The sequence below is a fragment of the Chiloscyllium plagiosum genome, unplaced genomic scaffold (assembly GCF_037043375.1).
Source record: "Chiloscyllium plagiosum isolate Xiang-an unplaced genomic scaffold, Cpla_swu_hap1 HiC_scaffold_45, whole genome shotgun sequence".
NCBI lineage: Eukaryota > Metazoa > Chordata > Chondrichthyes > Orectolobiformes > Hemiscylliidae > Chiloscyllium > Chiloscyllium plagiosum.
Window position 1 is genome coordinate 15,335,973 of NW_028270183.1, and position 23,557 is coordinate 15,359,529.

The 23,557-nt window shown below is 40.4% G+C and overlaps 1 protein-coding gene across 8 annotated transcripts in view; it reads right to left on the reverse strand.

Moving 5' to 3' along the window:
• rfx1a (regulatory factor X, 1a (influences HLA class II expression)) overlaps positions 1-23,557 on the reverse strand; it is a 150,504-nt gene that overhangs the window by 123,201 nt on the left and 3,746 nt on the right. For 6 of the 8 annotated variants that reach the window (XM_043694804.2, XM_043694803.2, XM_087983324.1 and 3 more), the window contains exon 2: positions 7,153-7,487. In XM_043694804.2, the coding sequence (XP_043550739.2) occupies positions 7,153-7,487 (335 nt within the window). Of the gene's footprint in view, positions 1-7,152; positions 7,488-21,042; positions 21,138-23,557 lie in introns of those variants that run through there. The other 2 variants (XM_087983323.1, XM_043694807.2) reach the window with 2 other exon arrangements.

Here is a 23,557-nt window from a genome sequence, read left to right on the forward strand (position 1 = left end):
GTGCAAAACTATGAAACAGCTACAGAATTTTTCGACTCTGAGTGCAAAACTATGAAACAGCTACAGAATTGAATAAAAGCACAGCAAATAAGAGTAGCAATCCTGTTACAACTAATGGGGAAAGAGTGCTGCAAACTATACTGCTGGACAGATGTCAGCTGATGAATCATCATCATCATGTTTAAAGATGATAAATGATTTATAACTGTTTGAATGATGACTGCAGAAGGATAGCATAAAGTGAACATCAAGTATTAGATAGACACTTCTTGCAACATCATAAACTTTACACGCTTTAATGAAGTGATTCAAGATGATGACACAAAAATGAAATCCTCCAGGGCAAGGTTCAAACTATATGATGGAATGATACTCATCCCAAGAGGACAAGTTAGGTATATAACCCAATGCAATGAGATGAATTAAGAGCTGATGATCCAGACAACTGACAAGTATTCAGGACAAAATTATCACTAAAGGGAAGATTGTGATCTAGTGATATTATCACCCAGAGATCTAGGTCTTCTGGGAACAAAAATTCAAATCCCATCACAGCTGCTGTGGAATTTATGTACGACTAATAAAAAGATCTAGATGTGAAAGTTTGTCTCAGTAATGGCAACCAGGAAACAATTATTGACTAAAACAAAGAATTGCAAATGCTGGAGATCAGAAACAAAAGACAAAATTGCTGGAGAAACTCAGCAGGTCTGGTAGCATCTGTGGAGAGAAAGCAGGGTTAACATTTTGAATTCAACCAAATTTTGAAGAGGGGCCACTGGACTCAAAATATTCACATCATAATTTCTTCAGAGATGCTGCCAAAACAGTTGCTTTTCTCCAACCACTATTAATTGTTGTAAAACTGTCCTTCCTACAATGAGGCAACCAGAACTGAATGCAATATTCCAAGTGTGATCTAACCAGGACTCTATAGAGCTGCAGCATAACCTTGTGGTTCTTAAACTCAATCCCCCTGCTAATGAAAGCCAACACACCATATGTATTCTTAACAACCCTATCAACTGGGTGGCAACTTTGAGGGATCTGTAGATGTGGATCCCAAGATCGCCCGTTCCTCCACACTGCCAAAAATCCTGCCTTTAACCCTGAAATCTGCATTCAAATTCAATTCAACTTACCAAAATGAATAGCTTTACACTTTTTCAGGTTGAACTCCATCTATCACTTCTCAGTCCAGCTCTGCATGCTGTCAATGTCCTATTGCAAGCTACAACAGCCCTCCACACTACCCACAACTCCACCAAACTTTATGTCATTGGCAAACTTACTAACCCACTCTTCCATTTCCTCATCCAAGTCATTTATAAAAATCACAAAGAGCAGAGGTCCCAGAATAGACTCCTGCGGAACACCACTTGTCACTAAGCTCCAGGCTGAATAATTTCCTTCTACTACCATCCTCTATCTTCTATGGGCCAGCCACTTCAGTATTCATACAACCAAATTTTCCTGTATTCCATGTCTCCTTAATTTATAAATGAGCCTACCATGTGGAACCTTAACAAATGCCTTGCTAAAATCCATGTACACCACCTCCACTGCTCTACCTTCATCAATATGCTTTGTCACATCCTCAAAGAATTCAAAAAAGCTTGTGAGGCATGACCTGCCCCTCACAAAGCCATGCTGACTATCTCTAATCAAACTATGCATTTCCAAATGATCATAAATCCTCTCAAAATCCACACCAATTTATCCACAATCGATGGAAGACTGACTTGTCTGTAATTCCCAGGGTTATCCCTATTCTCTCTCCTGAACTAGGGAATAACATTTACCACCCTCCAATCATCTGGTACTATTCCAGTGGACAGTGAGGATGCAAAGATCATTACCAAAGATGCAGCAATCTCTTCCCTCGCTTACCGTGGAAACCTTGGACATATCCCATCTGGGCCAGCGGACTTATCTATCCTCATGTTTTTCAAAATTTCCAGCACATCCTCCTTCATAACATCAACCTGCTCAAGCATGCAGGTTGATATGCTCAAGCATATCAGCCTGTTTCACACTGTCCTCACAAACGACAAGGTCCCTCCCACCAGTGAATACTGAAGCAAAGTATTCATTAAGGACCTCCCCTATCTCCTCCAACTCCAGGCACAAGTTCCCTCCACTATCTCTGATCAGCCCGACCCTCACTCTGGCCATCCTCTTGTTTCTTACATAAGTGTAAAACGTCTTGGTGCTCTCCAAACAACCTCCACATTTCTGTTGTGCATTTCCCATAGAACATCTGTTCCCAATTTATGCTCCACAGCATTGTAATTCTCCCTGCCCCAGTTGAATACTTTACCATACCATCTGCTCATATCCCTCTCCATGACTATAGTAAAGTTCAGGGAGTTGTGATCACTCTCACCAAAATGCTCTCCCAGCGAGGATCTGACACCTGACCTGGTTCTTTGCCAAGCACCAAATGCAATATGGCTTCCCCTCTAGTCGGTCTATCTACACACTGAGTCAAGAATCTTTCCTGGACACACCTGACAAAATCTGCTCCATCCAAACTATTTGCGCTAAGGAGGTTCCAATCAATATTAAGGAAGTTGAAATTACCCATGACAACAACCCTATTATTTCTGCACCTTTCTAAAATCTGCCTCCCAATCTGCTCCTCCAGGCCTCTGTTGCTACTGGGGGATCTATAGAAAACTCCCAATAAAGTGACTTCTCCTCTTCGGTTTCTGACTTCCACCCATAATGACTCAGTAGACAAGCCCTCCTCAACAACTTCCCTTTTTGCATCTGTGATACTATCCCTGATTAGCAATGCCACTCTCCCACCTCTTTTACCTCCTCCCTGATTCCTTCTGAAACATCTGAACCCCAGACCATCCAACAACCATTCCTGCCAATGTGATATCCAAGTCTCTGTAATGGCGACAACATCGTAGCTCCAAGTACTGATCCATGCTATAAGTTCATCACCCTTATCCCTGACACTTCGAGTTAAAATAGACAAACATCAACCCATCATACTGACTGCAACTTTGCCTTATCAACTGTCTATCCTTCCTCACAGACTCTTTGCATGCTATATCTGCTTGTCACCAGCTGCCTCATCCTCTGATCCGTAGATCCACTTTCCATCCCCCTACCAAACCAGTTTAAACCCTCCCAAAGAGCTCTTGTAGACCTGTGCCCAGGAAATTAGTGTCCCTCCAGTTCAGGTGCAACTGTACATTCCCACCTTCCCCAAAAGGTATCCCAATAATGCACATATCTGAAGCCCTCCCTCCTCCACTAGCTCTGCAGCCATGTGTTCAACTGCATGTGCTCTCTGTTCCTAACCTCACTAGCCCGTGGCACTAGCAATCCTGAGATTACTACTCTGCTCATCCTGCCTTTTAACTTCTAACCTAATTCTCTATACTCACTTTTCAGGTCCTCATCCCTTTTCCTAGCTATGTCACTGGTACTGATGTATACCACAACTTCTGGCTGCTCACCCTCCCTCTTAAGAATCCAGCAGACTCGATCCAAGATATCCCTGACCCTGACATCTGGGAGGCAACATACCATCCAGGAACTTTGATTGCGACCACAAAATCTCCTGTCTGCTCCTCTAACCATTGAATCACCTATCACTATCACTCTCCTATTCTTCCCCCTTCTCCTCAGTGCCAGAGACCTGGCCAGTGTGACCTTCCCTTGGTAGGTCGCTTCCTCCCCCAACAGTATCCAAAGTACTATACTTATTATTGGGGGAAACAGATGCAGAGGATCCTTGCAGCCTATTCCCTTTCCCTCTCCTGACGGTCACCCAACTACCTTTATCATTAGGTGTGACTACCTCCCTATTATTCCTCTCTATTACCCCTTCAGCCTCCCGAATGATCTGAAGTTTGTCCAGCTCTAGCTCCAATTCCCTAATGTGGTCTGTGAGGAGCTGGAGTTGGGTGCACAACTCACAGGAGAAGCCTGCAGGGATACTAGTGATAACCCTTACCTCCCACATGATTGTAGATATTTTAAAAGCATCCTGTTCAAAGAAGACATTGGTTAGGCCACTATTGAAATACTGCATGCAATTCTGGTCTCCCTGCTACAGAAGAATGTTGTGAAACTTGAAAGGGTTCAGAAAAAAATTACAAGGATATTGCAGGGTTGAAGAATTTGAGCTATAGGGAGAGGCTGAATAGACTGGGATTATTTTCCGTGGAGCATCGGAGGCTGAGGGTTGACCTTATAAAGGTTTACAAAATCATGAGGGGCATGAATAAGGTGAATAGAAAAGGTTTTTTAACTGAAGTTAGGGGAGTCCAAAACTAGAGGGCACAAGTTTAAGGTAAGAAGGGAAAGATTTAAAAGGGACCTAAGGGACAATTTTTTCATGCAGAGGGTGATGAGTGTATGGAAAGAGCTGCCAGAAGAAGTGATAGAGGATGGTACAATTACAACATTTAAAAGATCTCCAAATCATAACATTTAAAAGACATCTGGATGGGTATATGCATAAGAAGGGTTTAGAGGGATATAGGCCAAATTAGATTTAGGATATCTGGTCTACATGGACAACTTGGACCGAAGGGTCTGTTTCCATGCTGGATATCTCTATGACTCTACAACATCAAGCAAAATCCACATATCTCAAACGAAGCAAGTTTAAAGCTTAGACTGGTAACCCTACATGTGCCACTGAATGCTGAAGTTGTTGCCTCATTTGTTATCAGACTGTGAACCTCTATGCAACTCCCACCTAACAGCGTGTAGTGGTATTTTAGCACCAAAAAAAAGCAGCAATTTTCAAATCAAACAAGGTAGTAACAACAGCTCAATGTGATCTGGAAGTCATCAAATCCAGCAAAATTATTGAGTGTGAATGACAAGCAGTTTGCTTTGATCAAGCACTTGCCATGGGAAAAATACTTCTCTGGAGAGGAATATTACCCCAGGAACGAACAAATACAAACTGACAACTTGCACACATGTCAAATGCATGTGCAGAGACAGATGAAAGTGGGACTGAAAGAATTAATGTCCAGTTTTGTCAACAAATAATAAAATCATTGATGGCTACTAAGCACATTGGGTATCTTGGTTGACTTGTGATTGCAAATAATAGTGATCGTAGACATTTTTTTTAATGGAAATGGGGATGTTTGGAGAAACACATTTATATATTGCATATAGCTGCCGTGACATAGCCATGTGACCTTGCCTTCACTACAGTTCATTGCAGTCATTAAATACATTACTTCAAAGCAATATTTAAATACAAGTGCTCTGCTTGTTCAAGTTACAATGAAGTGAATTCATACCAGTAAATACATACTAAACAATACATTTTCTTATTTGCAATATGTTCCTTTGAACCAATATTTTGCAATTATTTGGAACATTGACCAGAAAAATTAATCATGCTTCCTTTTTTTGTTCAGTCCAATAATATTTCAGAAATATTTCTGAACTGTCCAATAAATGTTAATTTGTAGGACAACGGCTGCTGTACATTCAGTTAAATATCACAAGAATACAGCAACTCTAAATTAGCTCTCAGACCATTTCGTAGCTGCAGATACTAATCAAAGAAGCAGCTCCAGGGCAAACAAGGTTGCGCTTGCTAGTGTAGTTTGTTGCATGGTAAAAGGGAATGCTCAACCCAGCAAAATTCTGTCAAAGTCAGGAAATTGGACTTTTAAAAAAATAAAACTAAATCCGAGCAAATAAAAAAGACATGTGTTTTCCTTTAATACAATTCTGTAAGCTCTCCTCTGCAGGACAATAAAGGTCAGATTTCCAAGATACGCTTACAATATATGGCAATTTAAATTTTGAATGTCTTCACTCCATTTCCAGTTGGAAATGGAGTGAAGACATTCAGCTCCAAGGCAGAATCAAAAGGATTTTGCAAAACAATTTATTATCAGGCTCTGATGGAAGAAAGAATGAGCAACAAGAATAAAGAAGAGCAAAATAGATTCTGAACTGAGGCAATTTTACTAGCAATGCACTCAAGTATGCCATACTTGATAGTTCATACTTAAAACTATTGAACAGCATATTTTAAAAAATCAATTGTTTCAATAGCTGCAACTTCACATTTAGTGAAATGCCATTTTATATTAAATGACATGTAAACTTTCTCAACTTAGGAAATTAGGTGATCAAAACTCCTATTGAGAAACCTGGAACTAAAGTAATAATATTGGAGAGAACATCCAAATGCTTATGCAACCAACAATAAAAGCAATATATTTTTCACCTGCCTATTAGCTGTAAAACTAAAATATCTGTCAAACACAGTACAATGGTTTCCACACTATGCTTCAAGCAGGAGTTTTGCTACCATAACATTCCCAGCTATCTTCAACAACTCATTTTTTAAAAAGTACTGGCTGCTAGCTGCCTAATCATTTTATTTTCTAATTATATCAGTTGCATCCTTAATTCACTTTCACCTCCAAATTGCTAACATTGTTCATTAAATACAATTTGTTTTAAAAAATTATTTATTTTTAAGTTGATGGAAGAGATAAGAATACAATATTCTCTCAATAACCACAAAACACTCAACAATCCCTGAATGATATAGACCAATGCACAAAATCTCACCACGTCTTTTTTATTCAAGTTGCTGGTCATGCTTTCCAATGCTAAACTGTGTTCAGGCAAAAGAATCTCTTCCCCCTGTCAGACACAGCTACTATGATGTGGCTACAATCTCCTACACCTTAAAATCCTATAAGTAATGAAATGCACTACTGGTTAAAAAAAATCTGTTGCACCATGAGTCAATGTTCCCTTTTTCATTTGGGGTCCCTAGGTTTTGTATGGCATGGCCCCTTTAAGATTGCTACGTAGCTAAATATGTCTTCAAGGGAATAGTTGCTTGTCAGCCTGGTTTTTGCAGTGTGCTGTATGTTTTACATTGCGCATGACTGTGCAGCAGTCACAAGGCAACATTACTAGGACTTATCTTAACTGGTCTCACAGATCTGACATAAAGTTTTTGCCAACCATAACCCTCAATTGTCAGATTATGCCTTCAAGCCTTCTCAAGGGTATATCATAGTGTATAATTTGTAGCCTTAAAACAGGACAGTTATACAACCTGAGACCGCAATGATAAGGACATACACATGATATTTTTCTTTACCTGTACAGAATGTATGCTGTACCCACCTGAAACTGTAACCACAATGTACTGCTGTGGTGCTGATACTGGTGACAACTGAGCAGGAGGCTGTTGTTGCTGCTGCGATACCTGCAGTTCACTGACATATTGTTTTTGGGATGATGGTGGTTGTTGCTGTTGTTGTTGCTGTGATGGTTGTGTAGCAGTCTGCAAGTCTGTGACATACTGTTGTTGAGTTGGTTGTTGCTGCTGTTGCGACTGCGACTGTTGCTGCTGCTGTTGAGGCTGTTGTTGAGCTGGTGGGAGTTCTGTAACATAGGCCTGTGTTGCCATACCAACCTCTGCAGGTGGTACTGTTAAATGCCACTCTCCACTTTGTCCACTAAGAAAACAAAATAAGAAAATCAGTGGATAATTTACAATAATCACAAAATGTAATTGGCTTCTATCAACTAATTTTAGCTACCATTATGCATTACATTTAACAATAGCAATAGCTATGTTGTGCAAACCATGTCATAAATAAAATGCAAACTGGCACATGTACTTTAACCCACCTATGCATGACACAGTTGGTTCAAAGCTGCGCAATCCAGCTAAAAACGGCAGCATTAAGTTAACAATCAACAAACACAATCTCCAATTGGCACATTCTTTGGTTAGAAAGAATGACCCCAAATTAGTCATAGGCAAAATTTGTTAAACTCGTCTCGTTCTGCAGATTTCAAACTCTTATCAGCCAATTAAAGAAACTGAGAAAGAATTCCTGTTCTCACATCAGAAAGAGAATATAGTCACTTTGCCAGTAGTTGGGAACTATTGGGACAGAAATTGGTGAAGGCTTGGAAAGAGTATATATATTTTTTAAAGAGTATGTTAATCTCTGATTTTTGCCTTTTTATCTTCTTTGCGTTCTCCCAGCTGCACAACCTGTCTGTGAAAGAGCAAGTGGGTGATTTGCTTCAATGACATTTCAACTACCCTTCAGCAGGCCTAGAGCAGCCTAGAGATGACTTCCTATTAATTTCCCTCCATGCCTGCAAATAATAAAATACTCACATCAATGATGAGTCTGAAAATGATAGAGCAAGTAACTGAACCCTATGTCATATTATTCTGAGGTGCCCCACTTTAGTGTTTCACCATACAATGCTGTAGTAAATCAATAAACCTTTAAAAGAGTATACTAATTCATGGATAAGGAGCAAAACACGCCAAGCAGAAAAAGTCTATAATTCAATGCTGTAGCTGTAATCACACTCATCTAGCCTTGCTGCTGGCTCAAGTAAGAACATAAAAGGTACAGTTGATCTCTGCAAACATTATCCAGAGGCAACACAAGTATACCTTCTACCATCATTGTACCCAAATCACGACCTTCATATTGCAATAACAAACCCAAAATGAAACTCTTTAAACAAAACATCTGCTCAATGATTAATATAGATATTTCACGTGGAGGTTACATGTGAATTCATAATGGGGCTCATTTTGGCAAGGGCCAATACTTATTTTTGCAAAATAAGCAAAATACTTACAATTATGGCCCAACATCCAACCAGCAGACATGATTTAACTTACAGGTTATTTTTCATTCTTTATTCTTTATTTTTCAGTGTTTCCCTCACATATGACTCAATTTAATCAACAATGTGGTCACACACCTCCCTAGATCTACAGCTGTTAGAACAGCCTGTTGTGAACTGGTCATAGGACAACTAGTAGATGATTGCACAGGGCTTCCTGGACCATGGTGGAACCCATACAGCAGACAGAATCCATTGATATTAACTATGTTGGCATACTGAAGCAAGGTGGAAACCTGTTACTGTAATGACAGAAATATTTTTCACTGCTAACAACACTCAAAAGAATTCAGACCAAGAATAAAAGTTTCCTGAAAGAGACAGAAGATATGGTACATACACCACCATAGAAGCCACCAGTGGGAAGGGATGACCAATGTCCAGTGATCCAGGATATAGTAATGAAGGAATTGCCTGATTCAGAGATCCACAACACTATAAAGAGGAAATTGTCTGTTTCAACAAGAAGATGTTCTTCGTGAAGGACACCCAAGACATTAAAGATCCTCCGATCTGTTGTGACTTTCAGAACTCACACTGTCAAGAACAGAATCAAAGTAAACAATTTTCAAACTCAAGATCTACCAATCCTCCAGGTTCAAAGAGAATGCACTCTGGGAAAATACTGAAATATCCAGATCACCTCAATTTGTGAAGTCAGAGGCTTGGTTAGAGATGAGGTAGTGCTAAATGATCTTATATACACTAAAGTATAATAATAGAGACAAATAGGGACATATACAAGGGACTTATACAAGAGAATGCCTTAAGATTATGATATTGTAATAGGAAACTGGTGGGAGGACAGCATAGGATTATGAAAGAATAATACCCCCTTCCAGGATTTCCTCAGGTCTTCTGTGACCAATCATCACAGAGTAATTTGTATTTAGTTGCAAATATGCAATAAACTGTTCCTTATTTAAAACAAGAGCCTATTCCTCATTATACAAGTAAACGGTTTCTCTTTCTACCAAACCTGTAGATCCCTAGCCTAAACAGGACAGTGACTACCTAGCTACACATGGCGAGCAAGTGCAGACAATCTCCTATGACAAAGTCGTTAGTAATTAGGATTATTCATCCAATAGACAAGAGGGTTATCCTGGTCAAGTTGAGTCAAGATGGATTGGATCATTATTAGAAAAGTAGTGGGGGAATCATCAGGTCAGATAGTGGACAGGATTAGTCAGGTGGTTGGAGGTTGCATTTGGAATATCGAAGGAAAGTCAAGGTGAGCAGTCTGAGTGATCGAGAGGATTTCTGTCAGAAGTTCAAGTTTTTCAGGCAATTCCCACAGAGGTCAGCGTGTCGGGACTTCAGTGGAGCCCGGAGTAGCATCTCAGGTTGCACATCTGGTCTCTAATGCTCTGGACCATAACCTGATCAGAATACAGGACCATACAATACTTCTGTAAAGTATCTCAGGACATTTATCACAGTAAGGCATATAAGCACATGGTTTCGTTGTTACGATACTTGTCTTTGTCAGCCTGCCACAGAATGAAGGAAGCTTCTATCTGTTTACTGTAATTGTTGATCACAGCTAACAACTTACCATTCATCAACAATGTTCAGTGAGCAAAGACTTGGCAGATGGAATATATTGTGGAGAAATATGAGGTTATGAAGAATAAAGGGGCTGAATATTATTTAACTGGATAAAGTCTTCATCCATCAATCTCAAAAAGCTAGCATTCAAGTTCATTGGGGAATAGGGAAGGCAAATAGAATGCTGACCTTTATTTCAAAAGGAATGGAGCACATAAGTAGTGGCTTTGCTAAAACTACACAATACACTGGTCAGAACAAAGCTGGAATACTGTCAAAAGCCCCTTAACTAAGGAAAGGTATACTGATATTGAAGGCAGTCCAGAGAAGGTTCACTAGACTGATATCATGTTTGGAAGAGCTGTCTTATGAGGAATGATTGAGTATTTTGGGCCCATATAGAACATTGAGAGGCAACCTTATTGAAACATACAAGATTCTGAGGGGACTTGACAGTTGTTTCCCCTTGCTGGAGAGAATCTCAAAAGACATCACTTCTCCACACTGAATTTCATCCACGACCTATCCACCCACTGTACCAAAGTGTCATACCCTGTCAAAGTTCTATAGTGTCCTCCTTACTTTTGTGTCATCCACCACTTTGAAATTGTCCCTTGCACACCAATATCTAGATCATTTATATTTATCAATGATCCCAATACCAACCCCTGATGAGTTCCACTACAAACCTTCTTTCAAGCTGAAAAATACTCCTTAATACTGTTGCCTATCCCTCAGCCAATTTTATATCCATGTTGCTACTGTCCCTTTTATTCTATGACCGATAACTTTCCTCAAAAGTCTCTGTGGCATTATATATCAAATGTCTTTTGGAAGAGTATGTACACCTCATCAACAGCCATCTATTCACAACCCTCTGTTACGTCTTTAAAATCTCCTACAATTTAGTCAGATATGATAAACCCTTAATAAATCCATGCTAACTTTTCTGAATCAATGCACAATTTTTTATGTGACTTAATCCTATCCCAAATATCTGTTCTAGAAGATTTCAGACCACAAAAGTTAAACTGATAGGTCTGCAGCTGCTGGCTGATCTTCACAACCTGTTTTGCACAAGGCCATAATGTTTGCCATTCTCCAAATCTCTATGACAACCCTGAATTCAAGGAATATTGAAAGAAAGTATGAGCACCTCTGCAATTTCCACTCACTTCCTTCAACATCCTTTGACGCACCTCACCCAGTACCAGTCTCTCATCAACTCTAAGTACCAACAGCTCTTTCAATAGTCCTCCTTATCAATTTAAAACCCTTCTTGTGATCAGGTTTCCCTCTGTCACCATGGTCTGGGCAGAATTGCTTGTTGGTAAAGACAGATGCAAGCATTAATTTAACATCTCAGTCATGCCTCTTGACGGGAAGTGTAAATCACTTTCTGCTCTCTAAACAGCCCTCGTCCTCCTTAATCATCCTTTACTTATTGATGCACTTATATAAGACTTTGGGATTGCCTTTTATGCTAGCTGCCAGTCTATTTTTAGTAGTCTCTCTTTGCTTCTCACTTGCATTTTCACCCCCCTTCTTAACTGCCTGTGTTCAAGTTTGGTTCTCAACTGTACCTACTGCCTGATGCTTGGAACAAGCACAATTTTCTTCTTTAACAAAGCTTTATATCTTCTGTTATCCAGACAGCTATGGATTTGTTTGTTCTACCTTTTGCTTTGAGGGCATACACCTTGACTCTGCCTAAGCTAATCCATTGTTCAGCGACTGTTTTTCCTGCCAACCTTAAGTGCCAGTCGATTTGGCCCAGCTTTGTTCTTGCCCCATCAAAGTCCACGACTCACCAGTTGATTATTCTTAATGTGGATTGATCAAAGTCATTTTCTATATTATGGTAATGATTATCAACAGCCACTCTCAGACAACAATTCACCAGAACGAAGGACCCGATACCCAGCATGAGCAAAACCAATGTAGTGTACAAAATCCCATGCAAGGACTGCACAAAACACTACATAGGACAAACAGGAAGACAGCTAACGATCCACATCCATGAACACCAACTAGCCACGAAACGACACGACCAGCTATCCTTAGTAGCCACACACGAAGATGACAAGCAACATGAATTCGACTGGGACAACACTACTACTATAAGACAAGCCAAACAGAGAACAGCCAGGGAATTCCTAGAGGCATGGCACTCATCCACAGATTCAATCAATAAGCACATCGACCTGGACCCAATATACCGACCACTGCAACGGACAGCTGGAACTGACAACCGGAAGCGGCAGATTCAAATCACTACAAATGCTGGAGGAAACATCACAGAAGCACTTCACAGGAGGCTCCCAAGCACTGAGGATGTCACCTAGAGAGGGAACGAAACGTCTGCAACACAAATTCCCAGCTTGGCGAACAGAACCACAACAATAATTAATATTCCCTAAATGTTCACCCATTAACATTTGAGCTGCTTGGCCCATGCCAATCCCAACAGCTAGGTCAAGCAGTGACTCCTTTCTTGTTGGACTGGAAATGTTGGAATGTAATTTATATTAATTTCCATTTTATGGAACGTTTGCTGATGCTAACTTAAATGTTTAAAGCCTTAGAAATGCATTGGAAATAGGAAAAATGCCTGTACTATTTTAACAGTGTCTGCATAATACCCAATTTTAATTGCTCCATCAGTGGCGACCATACCTTAAGTTGTGTCGGCCCGGAGTTCTGGAATTAGCTCCCTACACCTCTCTACCTAACTTTCCTCCTTTGAAACACTCCTTAAAACCTCCTACTTGACCAAGCATTTGGTCATCTGACCTAACATCAGCTTATGTGGCTCAGTGCAGCAATGCTTTTCCTATAAAATCTTGAGACATTTTATGAAGTTAAAGGTGCCACATAAGTATACAGAGCTGTTCTTGTAAAATGTTTTTCTTATTTCCAATTCAGAGTACGAAAGACAACAGAGTACCATGCTTAATACAAAACAAACATCAAACAAACAGCTCTGAAACATTACTGAATAGCATAATAAGCCATCATTTGAAAGGAAATCATTTTTACAGTAAGTATTTACATGATATGGATATTTTGAGTTGCATTAAACAATATGAATCAGGCATACCATAATCAATTACATTCAAAATATAGGCTTCAATATTTGCTTGAAGGTGAGGAAGAAGCTAGCTTGAATCAGAAACCCAGAAAAATGGATTTAATGGCAGAACTTATTTAGCATGTCTTGTCTACACTTCCCACCCAGATTAAGAGGTTGGCTGACTATTGAAGTTGAAGGAACAGAATTTCAACACTAAGCAACAGAGAAGAAAGGAGGGAAGGAAAGAGGGAATGGAATCTTCAGGGAGGAAGGTGCTAAGAAGGTTCACAGAGGTACCCAATCATGTTCCCAAACAGATAAACTAAGTTCAAACCAAAATTTATCATATGATCGAACAGTCCTCATCTCCTCTCAGCTACTTCAGGCAAGACTGGTACTTGTAGGGAATGCTGTATGACTAGAGAAAGTGAGATTTTAGTCAAGAAAATGAAGGAAGCGTATGTCAGGTATAGACAGCAGAGGCCGAGTGAATCCTTACATTATAAAGGCAGTAGGAGTATACTTAAGAGAGAAATCAGGAGGGCAAAAAGGGATATGAGACAGCTTTGGCAAATAATGTGGAGGAGCCAGTGCTGAACTGGGGTGGATAAAGTTAAAAATCACACAACACCAGGTTATAGTCCAAGAGGTTTATTTGGAAACACTAGCTTTCGGAGTGCTGTTCTTTCATCAGGTAGCTGTGAAGCAGGACATTAAGACACAGCATTTATAGAAAAGATTACAGTATCATGCAATTGGAATATATATTGAACAAACCGCAATCTAGGATTGTTCAATATATAATTTCAGTTGCATGACACTGTCTTATGGTCCTGCTCCACAGTTACCTGATGAAGGAGCAGCGCTCCAAAAGCTAGTGCTTCCAAATAAACCTATTGGACTGTAACCTGGTGTTGTGTGATTTTTAACTTTAAGATTAAGGAAAATCCAAAGGGGTTTTATAAATACACTAAGGACAAAAGGGTAACTAGGGACAGAATAGGGCCCCTTAAAGATCAGCAAGGCTGCCTATGTGTGGAACCGCAAGAGATGGGGAAATACTAAATGAATATTTTGCATCAGTGTTTGCTGCGGAGAAGGATATGGAAAATAGAGAACATGGAGAAATAAATAGCAACATTTTGAAAAATGCCCATATTAGAGAGGAGGTGATGCTGGACATCTTCAAACCTGTAAAGGTGGATAAATTCCCAGAACCAGATCAGGTGCACCTTAGAACTCTGTGGGAAGCTAAGGAAGTGATTGCTGGACCTGTTGTTGAGATATTTGTATCATCGATAGCCATAGGTGAGGTGCCGGAAGACTGGAAGTTGGATAATGTGATGCCAATATTTAAGAAAGGTGGTAAGGAAAAGCCAGGGAATTATAGACCAGTGACCCTGACATTGGTGGTGCGCAAATTGTTGGAGGGAACCGTGAGGGACAGGATTTATCTGTATTTGGAAAGTCAAGGATTGTCAATAGTCAACATGACTTTGCGCTTGAGAAATCATGTCTCACTAATTTGATTGAGTTTTTTGAAGAAGTAACGAAGAGGATTGATGAGGGCAGAGCAGTGGATATGATCTATATTGACTTCAGCAAGGCGTTCAACAAGGTTCTTCATGGTAGTCGGTTTAGCAAAGTTAGATCACATGGGATCCGGAGGGAGCTTGCCAATTGGACACAAAATTGGCTTGAAGATAGGAAACAGAGGGTGGTGGTTGTTTTTTGGACTGGAGGCCTGTGGTATGCCACAAGGATCGGAGCTGGATTCACTACTTTTCATCATTTTTATAAATGATTTGGATGTGAACATAGGAGGTATAATTAGTAAGTTTGCAGTTGACACCAAAATCGGAAGTGTTGTGGACAGCGAAGAAGGTTGCCTCAGAGTACAACAGGATCGTGATCAGATGGGCCAATGGGCCAAGGAGTGGTTAATGGAAGTTAATTTTGTTAAATGTGAGGTGCTGCATTTTGGAACGCCAAATGTTAAAATCGGCTGCTATGTTTCAAAACAAAGTACTTAGTTGGCTGTAAAGTGTCTTAGGATATCCAGCAGCACAATGGCTTAGTGGTTAGCGCTGCTGCTTCATAGTGCCAGGGACCCAGGTTTGATTCCAACCCCAAGCGACTGTCTGCGTAGACTTTGTACAGTGTCTGTGTAGATTTCCTCTGGGTGCTCTGGTTTCCTCCCATGATCTAAAGATGTTCAGATTAGGTGAATTGGCCATGCTAAATTGCCCACAGTGTTCAGGGATGTGTAGGTTAGGTGCATTAGTTAGCAGTAAATATAGATAATAGGGTAAGGGAATGGGTCTGGGTGGGTTACTCTTCAGAGGGTCGATGTGGACTTGTTGGGCTGAAAGGCCTGTTTCCACACTGTAGAGATTTTATGAGTATATCTAATATTTCAGTACGCCCGTGTAAGGACATGCAGTCATACCAACAAAGAACAAGTGTAGGCCACTCACCCCTTTAAGCCTGTTCTGCAATTCAATAAGATCATGGCTGATCTGATTTTAACCTCAAATCTACATTCTTGATAATCTTTCATCCCCTTGGTGATTAAGAACCTGTCTGATTCAAGAAGACAGCTCACCACTAATAATAAACCATAATATCGTATTAGCTTTCCTGATTTCTTTATGATCCTGTATACTAATTCATGCACTTAGAACCCAGATTTAACCACAACTCAGAGCTCTGTAATGTCTCATCATTTAGGCAATCTACTTCTATTCTGGCTCTGCTTGATTACCTTGAACTTATTCAAATGCCCTGTTATAATTTCTCTAATGATAGTTTTTAATATTTTCTCTACAATATATGTTAAGCTAACAGGTTTGTAGTTTGCTGCTTTGAATAAAGGAGTTGCGTTAGCTATTTTCCAATGGAAAGATTATCTAAGATCCAAATTTATTATTACTATCCTGTGACTTCTGTTGAAACTTTGGTAAAAGTTTAAGCGCCAACATAGGTTTGATCTAAGACGTCTAAGTCAGACGTCTAAGTCAGGGAACATTTGAAGCTAATGTTCCAAAAAAGCATCTTTGGGACTAAGCAGCTTCACAGGTCCACTCACTGTATATGCCAGTGAAATGGAACCTATGCAATCATGCCTTTCATGAATGTACATCTGGGGATTTGACACTTGCATTTGGAACAGTATAATTGCTCTGCACAATGTAAGGACCCAGTGTGAGCAACCAGAGCTCATTGTATGCATTGGTACCAATGACTTAGGTAGAAAAAGGGATGAGGTCCTGCAGAGTGAATATAGGGAGTTAGGTAGGAGGTTAAAAATCAGGACCTCAAGAGTAGCAATCTCTGGATCCACCTGAACCGATATCCTGGGAGGGAGATTTGCTGGAGCTACTTGGGAGGGGTTAAAGTAGTCTGGCAGGGGTCAGGACACTAAGCATTACTGATATAAGAGAGAAAGTTGAGGTTGGTACAGAAGTTAAAGAGAGCATGTTAAACAGACAAGGCAGGCAAGATCATGGAAGGGAATACGGGAAGACTGATGAACTAAACTGCATTTACTTCAATGCAAGAGGCCTGACAGATAAGGCAGATGAAGTCGGGGCACGGATGTGCCATGGGATTGGACTATCATAGCTATTACAGAAACAGGCTGAGGGCGGGACAGGTCGAGCAGCTCAAGGCTCCAGAGTATAAATGCTATAGGAAGGATAGAAGGGAAAGCAAGAGAGGAGGCAGGTTTGGCACTCTTGATAGGGAAAACATCACGGGAGTACTTAGGGAGGATATTCCTGAGTGATCATCCAATAGGAACCCCGAGAGTCAGCAGGAAATTGTGGATCAAATATGTAGAGAGATCACAGTTGTTAAGAATAACAGGGTTATAATAGTAGGGGATTTTAATGTTCCAAATATGGACTAGATCTGCCATAGTGTGAAGAGCTTGGATGGGGAGGAATTTGTTCAAAGTGTGTTGAAGAAGACTCTCAATCAATATGTAGATGGCCCTATTAGAGAAGGGGCAAAACTTGACCTCCTGTTTGGAAGTAAGGCAGCGCAAGTGACTGAGGTGTTAGTGGGGGATCACTTTGGGATTACTGACCATAATTCTATTAGTGTTAAAATTGCTATGGAAAAGGATAGGCCTAGTCCACAAGTTAAAGTTAAAGTTAACTTGGCCAAAGTTAATTGGCCAAGACCAATTTTGATGCTATTAAACAGGAACTTTCAAAAATTGATTGGAGCGGCCATTCACAGGTAAAGGGATGTTTGGCAAGTGGAAGGCTTTCAAAGGTGAGATAATAACAATTCAGGGCCAGCATGTGAAGGACAAAGCCAGCAGGGAACACTGGATGACTAGAGATATTGAGGCTCTCATCAAGAAAAAAAGGAGGCAGCATATGTCAGATATAGACAGCTGGAATCAAGTGAATCCCTTGAAGAGTAAAGGGAGTGTAGGAGGACACTTAAGAGGGAAATCAAGAGGGCACAAAGGGGACTTGAGATAGCTTTGGCAGATAGGATAAAGGAGAATCCAAAGAGATTCTACAAGAATATTAAGGGCAAAAGAGTAACTAGGGAGAAAATAGGGCCTCTTAAAGATCACCAAGGCTGTCTATGTGTACAGGACATGGTGAGAACTTAGATGAATATTTTGAATCAAATATTTACCATGGAGAAAGACATAGAAGTTAGGGAACTCAGGAAATAAATAGTGATGTCTTGAAAAGTGCCCATATTACAGAAGAGGAAGTGCAGAAGGACTTAAAATGCATAAAGGTAGATAATAACTTGGGTCCTGATCGAGCGCAGGATATTGTGGAAAGCGAGAGAAGAAATTGTGGGGCCCCATCAACAGCTACAAGTGTGTGGCCAGAAGATTGAAGGGGAGCTAACGTTGTGCATTATTTAAGAAAAGCTGCAAGGAAAAGCCAGGAAACTACAGACCTGTCAATCTAATGTCAGTGGTGGTCAAGTTGTTTGAAGGAATTCTGAAAGACAGAATCTACATTCATTTAGAAAGACAAGGACTGATTAAGGACGTGGTTAAGTGCATGGAGAAACGTGTCTCACAAAATTGATTGGGTATTTTTGAAGAGGTGACTTAAGAAGATAGATGAAGGCAAAGTGGTGGATGTTTTCTATGTGGACTTTAGCAGGGCCTTCGACAAGATTCTGTGTGGTTGACTAGTTAGTATGGTTAGATCACATGGGGTCCAGGGAGAGCTAGCCAACTGGATACAAAATTGGCTTGACAGTAGGAGACAGAGGATAGTAGTAAAGGGTTGTTGTTCAGACTGAAGACCTGTGACTAGTGGCGTGCCACAAGGATCGGTGTTGGGTCCACTGCTGTTTGGTATTTATATAAACAATTTGGATGAGAATATAGGAAGCATGATTAGTAAGTTTGCAGATCTCACCAGAATTGGTGGTATAATGGATAACGAAAAAGGTTATTTAAGAGTACATTGGAATCTTGATCAACTGGGCCAGTGGGCTGAGGAATAGCAGATGAAGTTTAATTCAGATATATGTGAGGTATTGTATTTTGGTAAGACGAACCAGAGCAGGACTTATACAGTTAATGAGAGGACCATGGGAAGTATTGTCAAACAGAGAAACATCGGGTGCAGGTACATAATTTCTTGAAAGTGACATCACAGGGAGACAGGGTGATGAAGGGGGCATTTGGCACGCTTGATATGCATGCTTGGCATGCATGCTTGGATGAGCACTAAGTCCAGGAGTGGGATGTCACGTTACAGCTGTACAAGTAAGGCCACATTTCCAGTGCTGTATACAATTCTAGTTGTCCTGCTATAGGAAGGATGTTATTAAACTGGAAAAGGTGCAAAAAAGATCTGCAAGGATGTTACTGAGACTGGAGTGTTTGACTTATAAGGAGTGGCTGAATAGGCTGGAGCTATTTTCCCTGGATGATAAGAGGCTGTGGAGTGACCTTATACAGATTTATAGAATCACAAGGGGCATAGATAAGGTAAATAGCCACAATCTTTTCCCTGAAATAGGGAGTCTAAACCCAAAGGGCATAAGTTTAAGGTGAGAGGCAAAAGATTTTAAAATGACCTAACGGGCAACTTTTTCACACAGCGGATAGGGTGTATATAGAACTATTGCCAGAGGAATAGAGGTGGGTTCAATTACAACATTCTAAAATTCATTTGGACAGATACATGGATAGGAAAAGTTGAGACGGATACAGGCCAAATGCAGGAAAATGGGACTAGTTCAGATTAGGAAACCTGGTCAGCATGGATGAGTTGGGCCGAAGGGCCTGTTTCCATGTTCAAGACACTAAAGCTGAATCTTTGCAAATAGCACCTATATGATAAATGTCATTCCTGGATGCTTCCTATCAGACAATTTCCAAACTCTTACTATTTGTGCTTACACTTGAATGGATAAACGAACAGGATATCAATGAGTTTGCCAATGAGTATAATGCTTTTTAAGATTTTAGGCAAGAAAAGCTGATGGGAAATAATCACAGTAAGATTTTTCTGTGATTTTTCCAATTACCCCAAAAAATATTACAGTTGTAGGAGGGATATAATTTAAGAGAAAAAAAAAAGCTATATAGCTGCTTAAATTAGTATGTGTTGGCAACGAAGAGAGTAGCATTCAATCATGATGCTTCATATATGGGAAATATACTGGAACAGACTTGAGGAATGAATACTTTGCTTTTGATTTGCAACACCTGACAATTATACTAACTCATCCTCTTCACGGGTACTTATTTTAGAGCATCGTCTTGTTAATTGTCCTACCCTTGAACTATGTTAACATAGAATTGATTGTCTCCTTTGGGGAGTACTAGTCCATTATGCAATGAAGCAAATTACAGAAAATGATAACAAGGTTTAGGCCTCAGTGAATGATTGCATATTCCAATCCTGGGCAGCACGGTGGCTCAGTGGTTAGCACTGCTGCCTCACAGCACCAGGGTCCCAGATCGGATTCCAGCCTCAGGCAACTGTCTGTGTGGGGTTTGCACATTCTCCCTGTGTCTACGTGGGTTTCCTCCAGGAGCTCTGGCCTCCTCCCACAATCCAAAGATGTGCAGATCAGGTGAATTGGCCATGCTAAATTGTCCATAGTGTTAGGTGCATTAGTCAGAGGGGGTGGGTCCCTCTTTGGAGGGTCAGTGTAGACTTGTTGGGCTGAAGGGCCTGTTTCCACACTGTAGGGAATCTAATTTTAATCTGGTCCATGTTTGGGCTGCTAAATTGCAACAAATTCTCCTTTAGTAAGTGACTGTGAAGCCAGTTTAACTGGAAATCAGTTTAACACAGATAAAAAGATAGCCTGATGTCATCAGATTAGTTTCTGTGTTTGAATATTTCACATAATATTTTAATATTAATAAATTGATACAACTGTTCTAAGTTGTTTTATTTGCCCAGATTAGAAATATCTAAAGTTAGCAGCAGGGAAGGAATGTACAAACAAGCAAGTAACAAGAGTAGGCAGATCTAGAAATAGAACAACAGTAACTTGTAATGAAACATGAAATGCTGTGTTATGATCATTGCTGCACTTTCCCAAATAGCAAAACTGGGAGTTACTGAAAGCAAACATATACTGATAATTAGACACAACTTGTTAATCTCTGTGTCAATCTATGTTATTCTCTCATGAGCTGTTTTGTTACCAAATTTTTACCTCCAACTTTCACACATGCTGTACAGCCTTTATACTTGCTCTTGTCTATGTACATTTGTTTCTTCCATTCTTCTTCTTCTATCATTCCAGCTTACAATCCTTTATCTTCTTTAAATTTATCACCATGTCTGGCCACATTTTAATTTCTTCTTAAATATTTAAAAGGTAAGAACATAGAGAAAAATAAGTGCCAAAATATGTAAAATTGGAGTTAGGATTGAGCTCAGGCAAGGAAAGAGGCTGCAAGGAGAAACCACAACAGACTCGGATACAAAAGAATCCAGCCATAGTTGGATAGGAAGGAAGTTTCTGATGCTAGCCAGTTTGCAGTTGAAGGTCAGGGGAGCACTATTCATGTGAGTTAGCAGTTTTAAGAGGGTTCAAAGACTTAGGCTACACACTTGGGAGCTCCGTCTTTGAGAGGACTTCTATGTTTATAAATTGGTCAGAATAATCCAAAATGTGCTGCATTTGAGCTTCTTTTCCAGGTGTCTGTAAATCACCCGTGTTTCACCACCATACAGCAAGGTGCTGAGAACACAAACTTTATAAATCATCTGCTTGATCCAAAAGGTCAGTCTTTAAGCATAATGGATATATCATGGCACAATATAGTTACAAATGTAGCAGTCCTTTCAAAGGCAGAGCTTCCAAGTAAAACGAGGTGGTTTCAGTGGATCAGGCACATCTGCAGGATGAAAAACAGCAGCATACCTCAATACCTTCTTCACAGTAAGGCCGCTATAGCCAGCTGGCAAGTTGAATGCCCAGGGATTCAAGGATGCTTGCAAGCTTCACATAACTGCCCTAAACATTAACTATCACACCTGGGAGCCAGTAGCTCACAGAAAAATGGGTCTGCCTCTTTCATGCTGACATGCCCCACCACAACCAGTGAACTGCAGCAGTTTGGCAGGAGACAACAACACTGTAAACAGGCTAGGATGTCACATGGCATCTTAATATATGGTTAAGTAGAAATTGCATTTCAAGGATTGGCCATCACAGCCATCAGCAAAAGTATACCAAATCAAGGCTCCACAACTAAATGGTTTACTTGCACATCCATCATTTCTTGCGGATGGAAGGATGCCAACAACAAACACTTAGTCAGTAATGAGATCCATACAGCAGCTAACTTCCCAAATATTCTATCTGTTTCTTCTAGGCTTTAATTTTTAGTAGTTGCACTTGTAGCACTTTTAGGGTTGGTTACTTCTGTTGACTAGAGTGTGATGCTTAATAACACCAATAGCGCAAATGCAGTGGAATAGTTCTTGGGACCTGCCTCTCCACCTTGCTTCATTGTGATATCATAGTTTATAGATGTTTGGAAATGTAAGTTTGGAAACCCTTGGACAATGAGGATGCTGTACCAAAATAAAGTTATGGCATTAGGTAATTCAGCTGATTGGTTTGAATTTTGAACTTATACATCTCCTGCAAAGCAGAATCCTGCTATTAACTTTGCCTAGTTTGAGCCAGCAAGAAAACCAAAGAACAAACCTGTTTCCAAAACTTTAATAAATGCAGCAGTTGAGAGCACTGAAGATTGACTTTGGAGATACCATAACACAATTGAAACATTTTGAACAAACATTTAGATTAGGGGTGAGGCAAAGTGAGTACCATGCTTAAAAGTGGGATATTAGAAAACTGGTGAAGAAGCTCTTGTGGCACAAAGGTATAATCTCCACCTCGAGACCTGCAATGTTTTGTTCAAGTCCTGCCTCCCACAGAGATTTATCGTAACATCATTGAATTGGTTTTAGAGTCAGAGAGACGTACAGCATGGAAACAGACCCTTCGGTCCAATCTGTCCATGCCGACCAGATATCCCAACCCAATCTAGTCCCACCTGCCAGCATCCAGCCAATATCCCTCCAAACCCTTCCTATTCATATACCCATCCAAGTGCCTTTTAAATGTTGCAATTGTACCAGCCTCCAGCTTCCTCTGGCAGCCCATTCCATACATGTACCACCCTCTGCGTGAAAAAGTTGCCCCTTAGGTCTCTTTACTATCTTTCCCCTCTCACCCTAAACCTATGCCCTCTATGGACTCCCCAACCCCAGGGAAAAGACTTTGTCTATTTATCCTATCCATGCCCCTCATAATTTTGTAAACCTCTATAAGGTCACCCCTCAGCCTCCGATGCTCCAGGAAAAACAGCCCCAGCTGTTCAGTCTCTCCCTATAGCTTAAATCCTCCAACCCTGGCAACATCCTTGTAAATCTTTTCTGAACGCTTTCAAATTTCACAACATGTTTCCGATAGGAAGGAGACCAGAATTGCACGCAATATTCCAACAGTGGCCTAACCAAAGTCCATACTCTGACCAATAGAGATAGGCATACCAATCGCCTTCTTCACTATCCTATTTACCTGTGACTCCACTTTCAAGGAACTATGAACCTGCACTCCAAGGTCTCTTTGTTCAACAACACTCCCTAGGACCTTACCATTAAGTGTATAAATCCTGCTAAGACTTGCTTTCCCAAAACGCAGCACCTCGCATTTATCTGAATTAAACTCCATCTGCCACTTCTCAGCCCATTGGTGCATCGA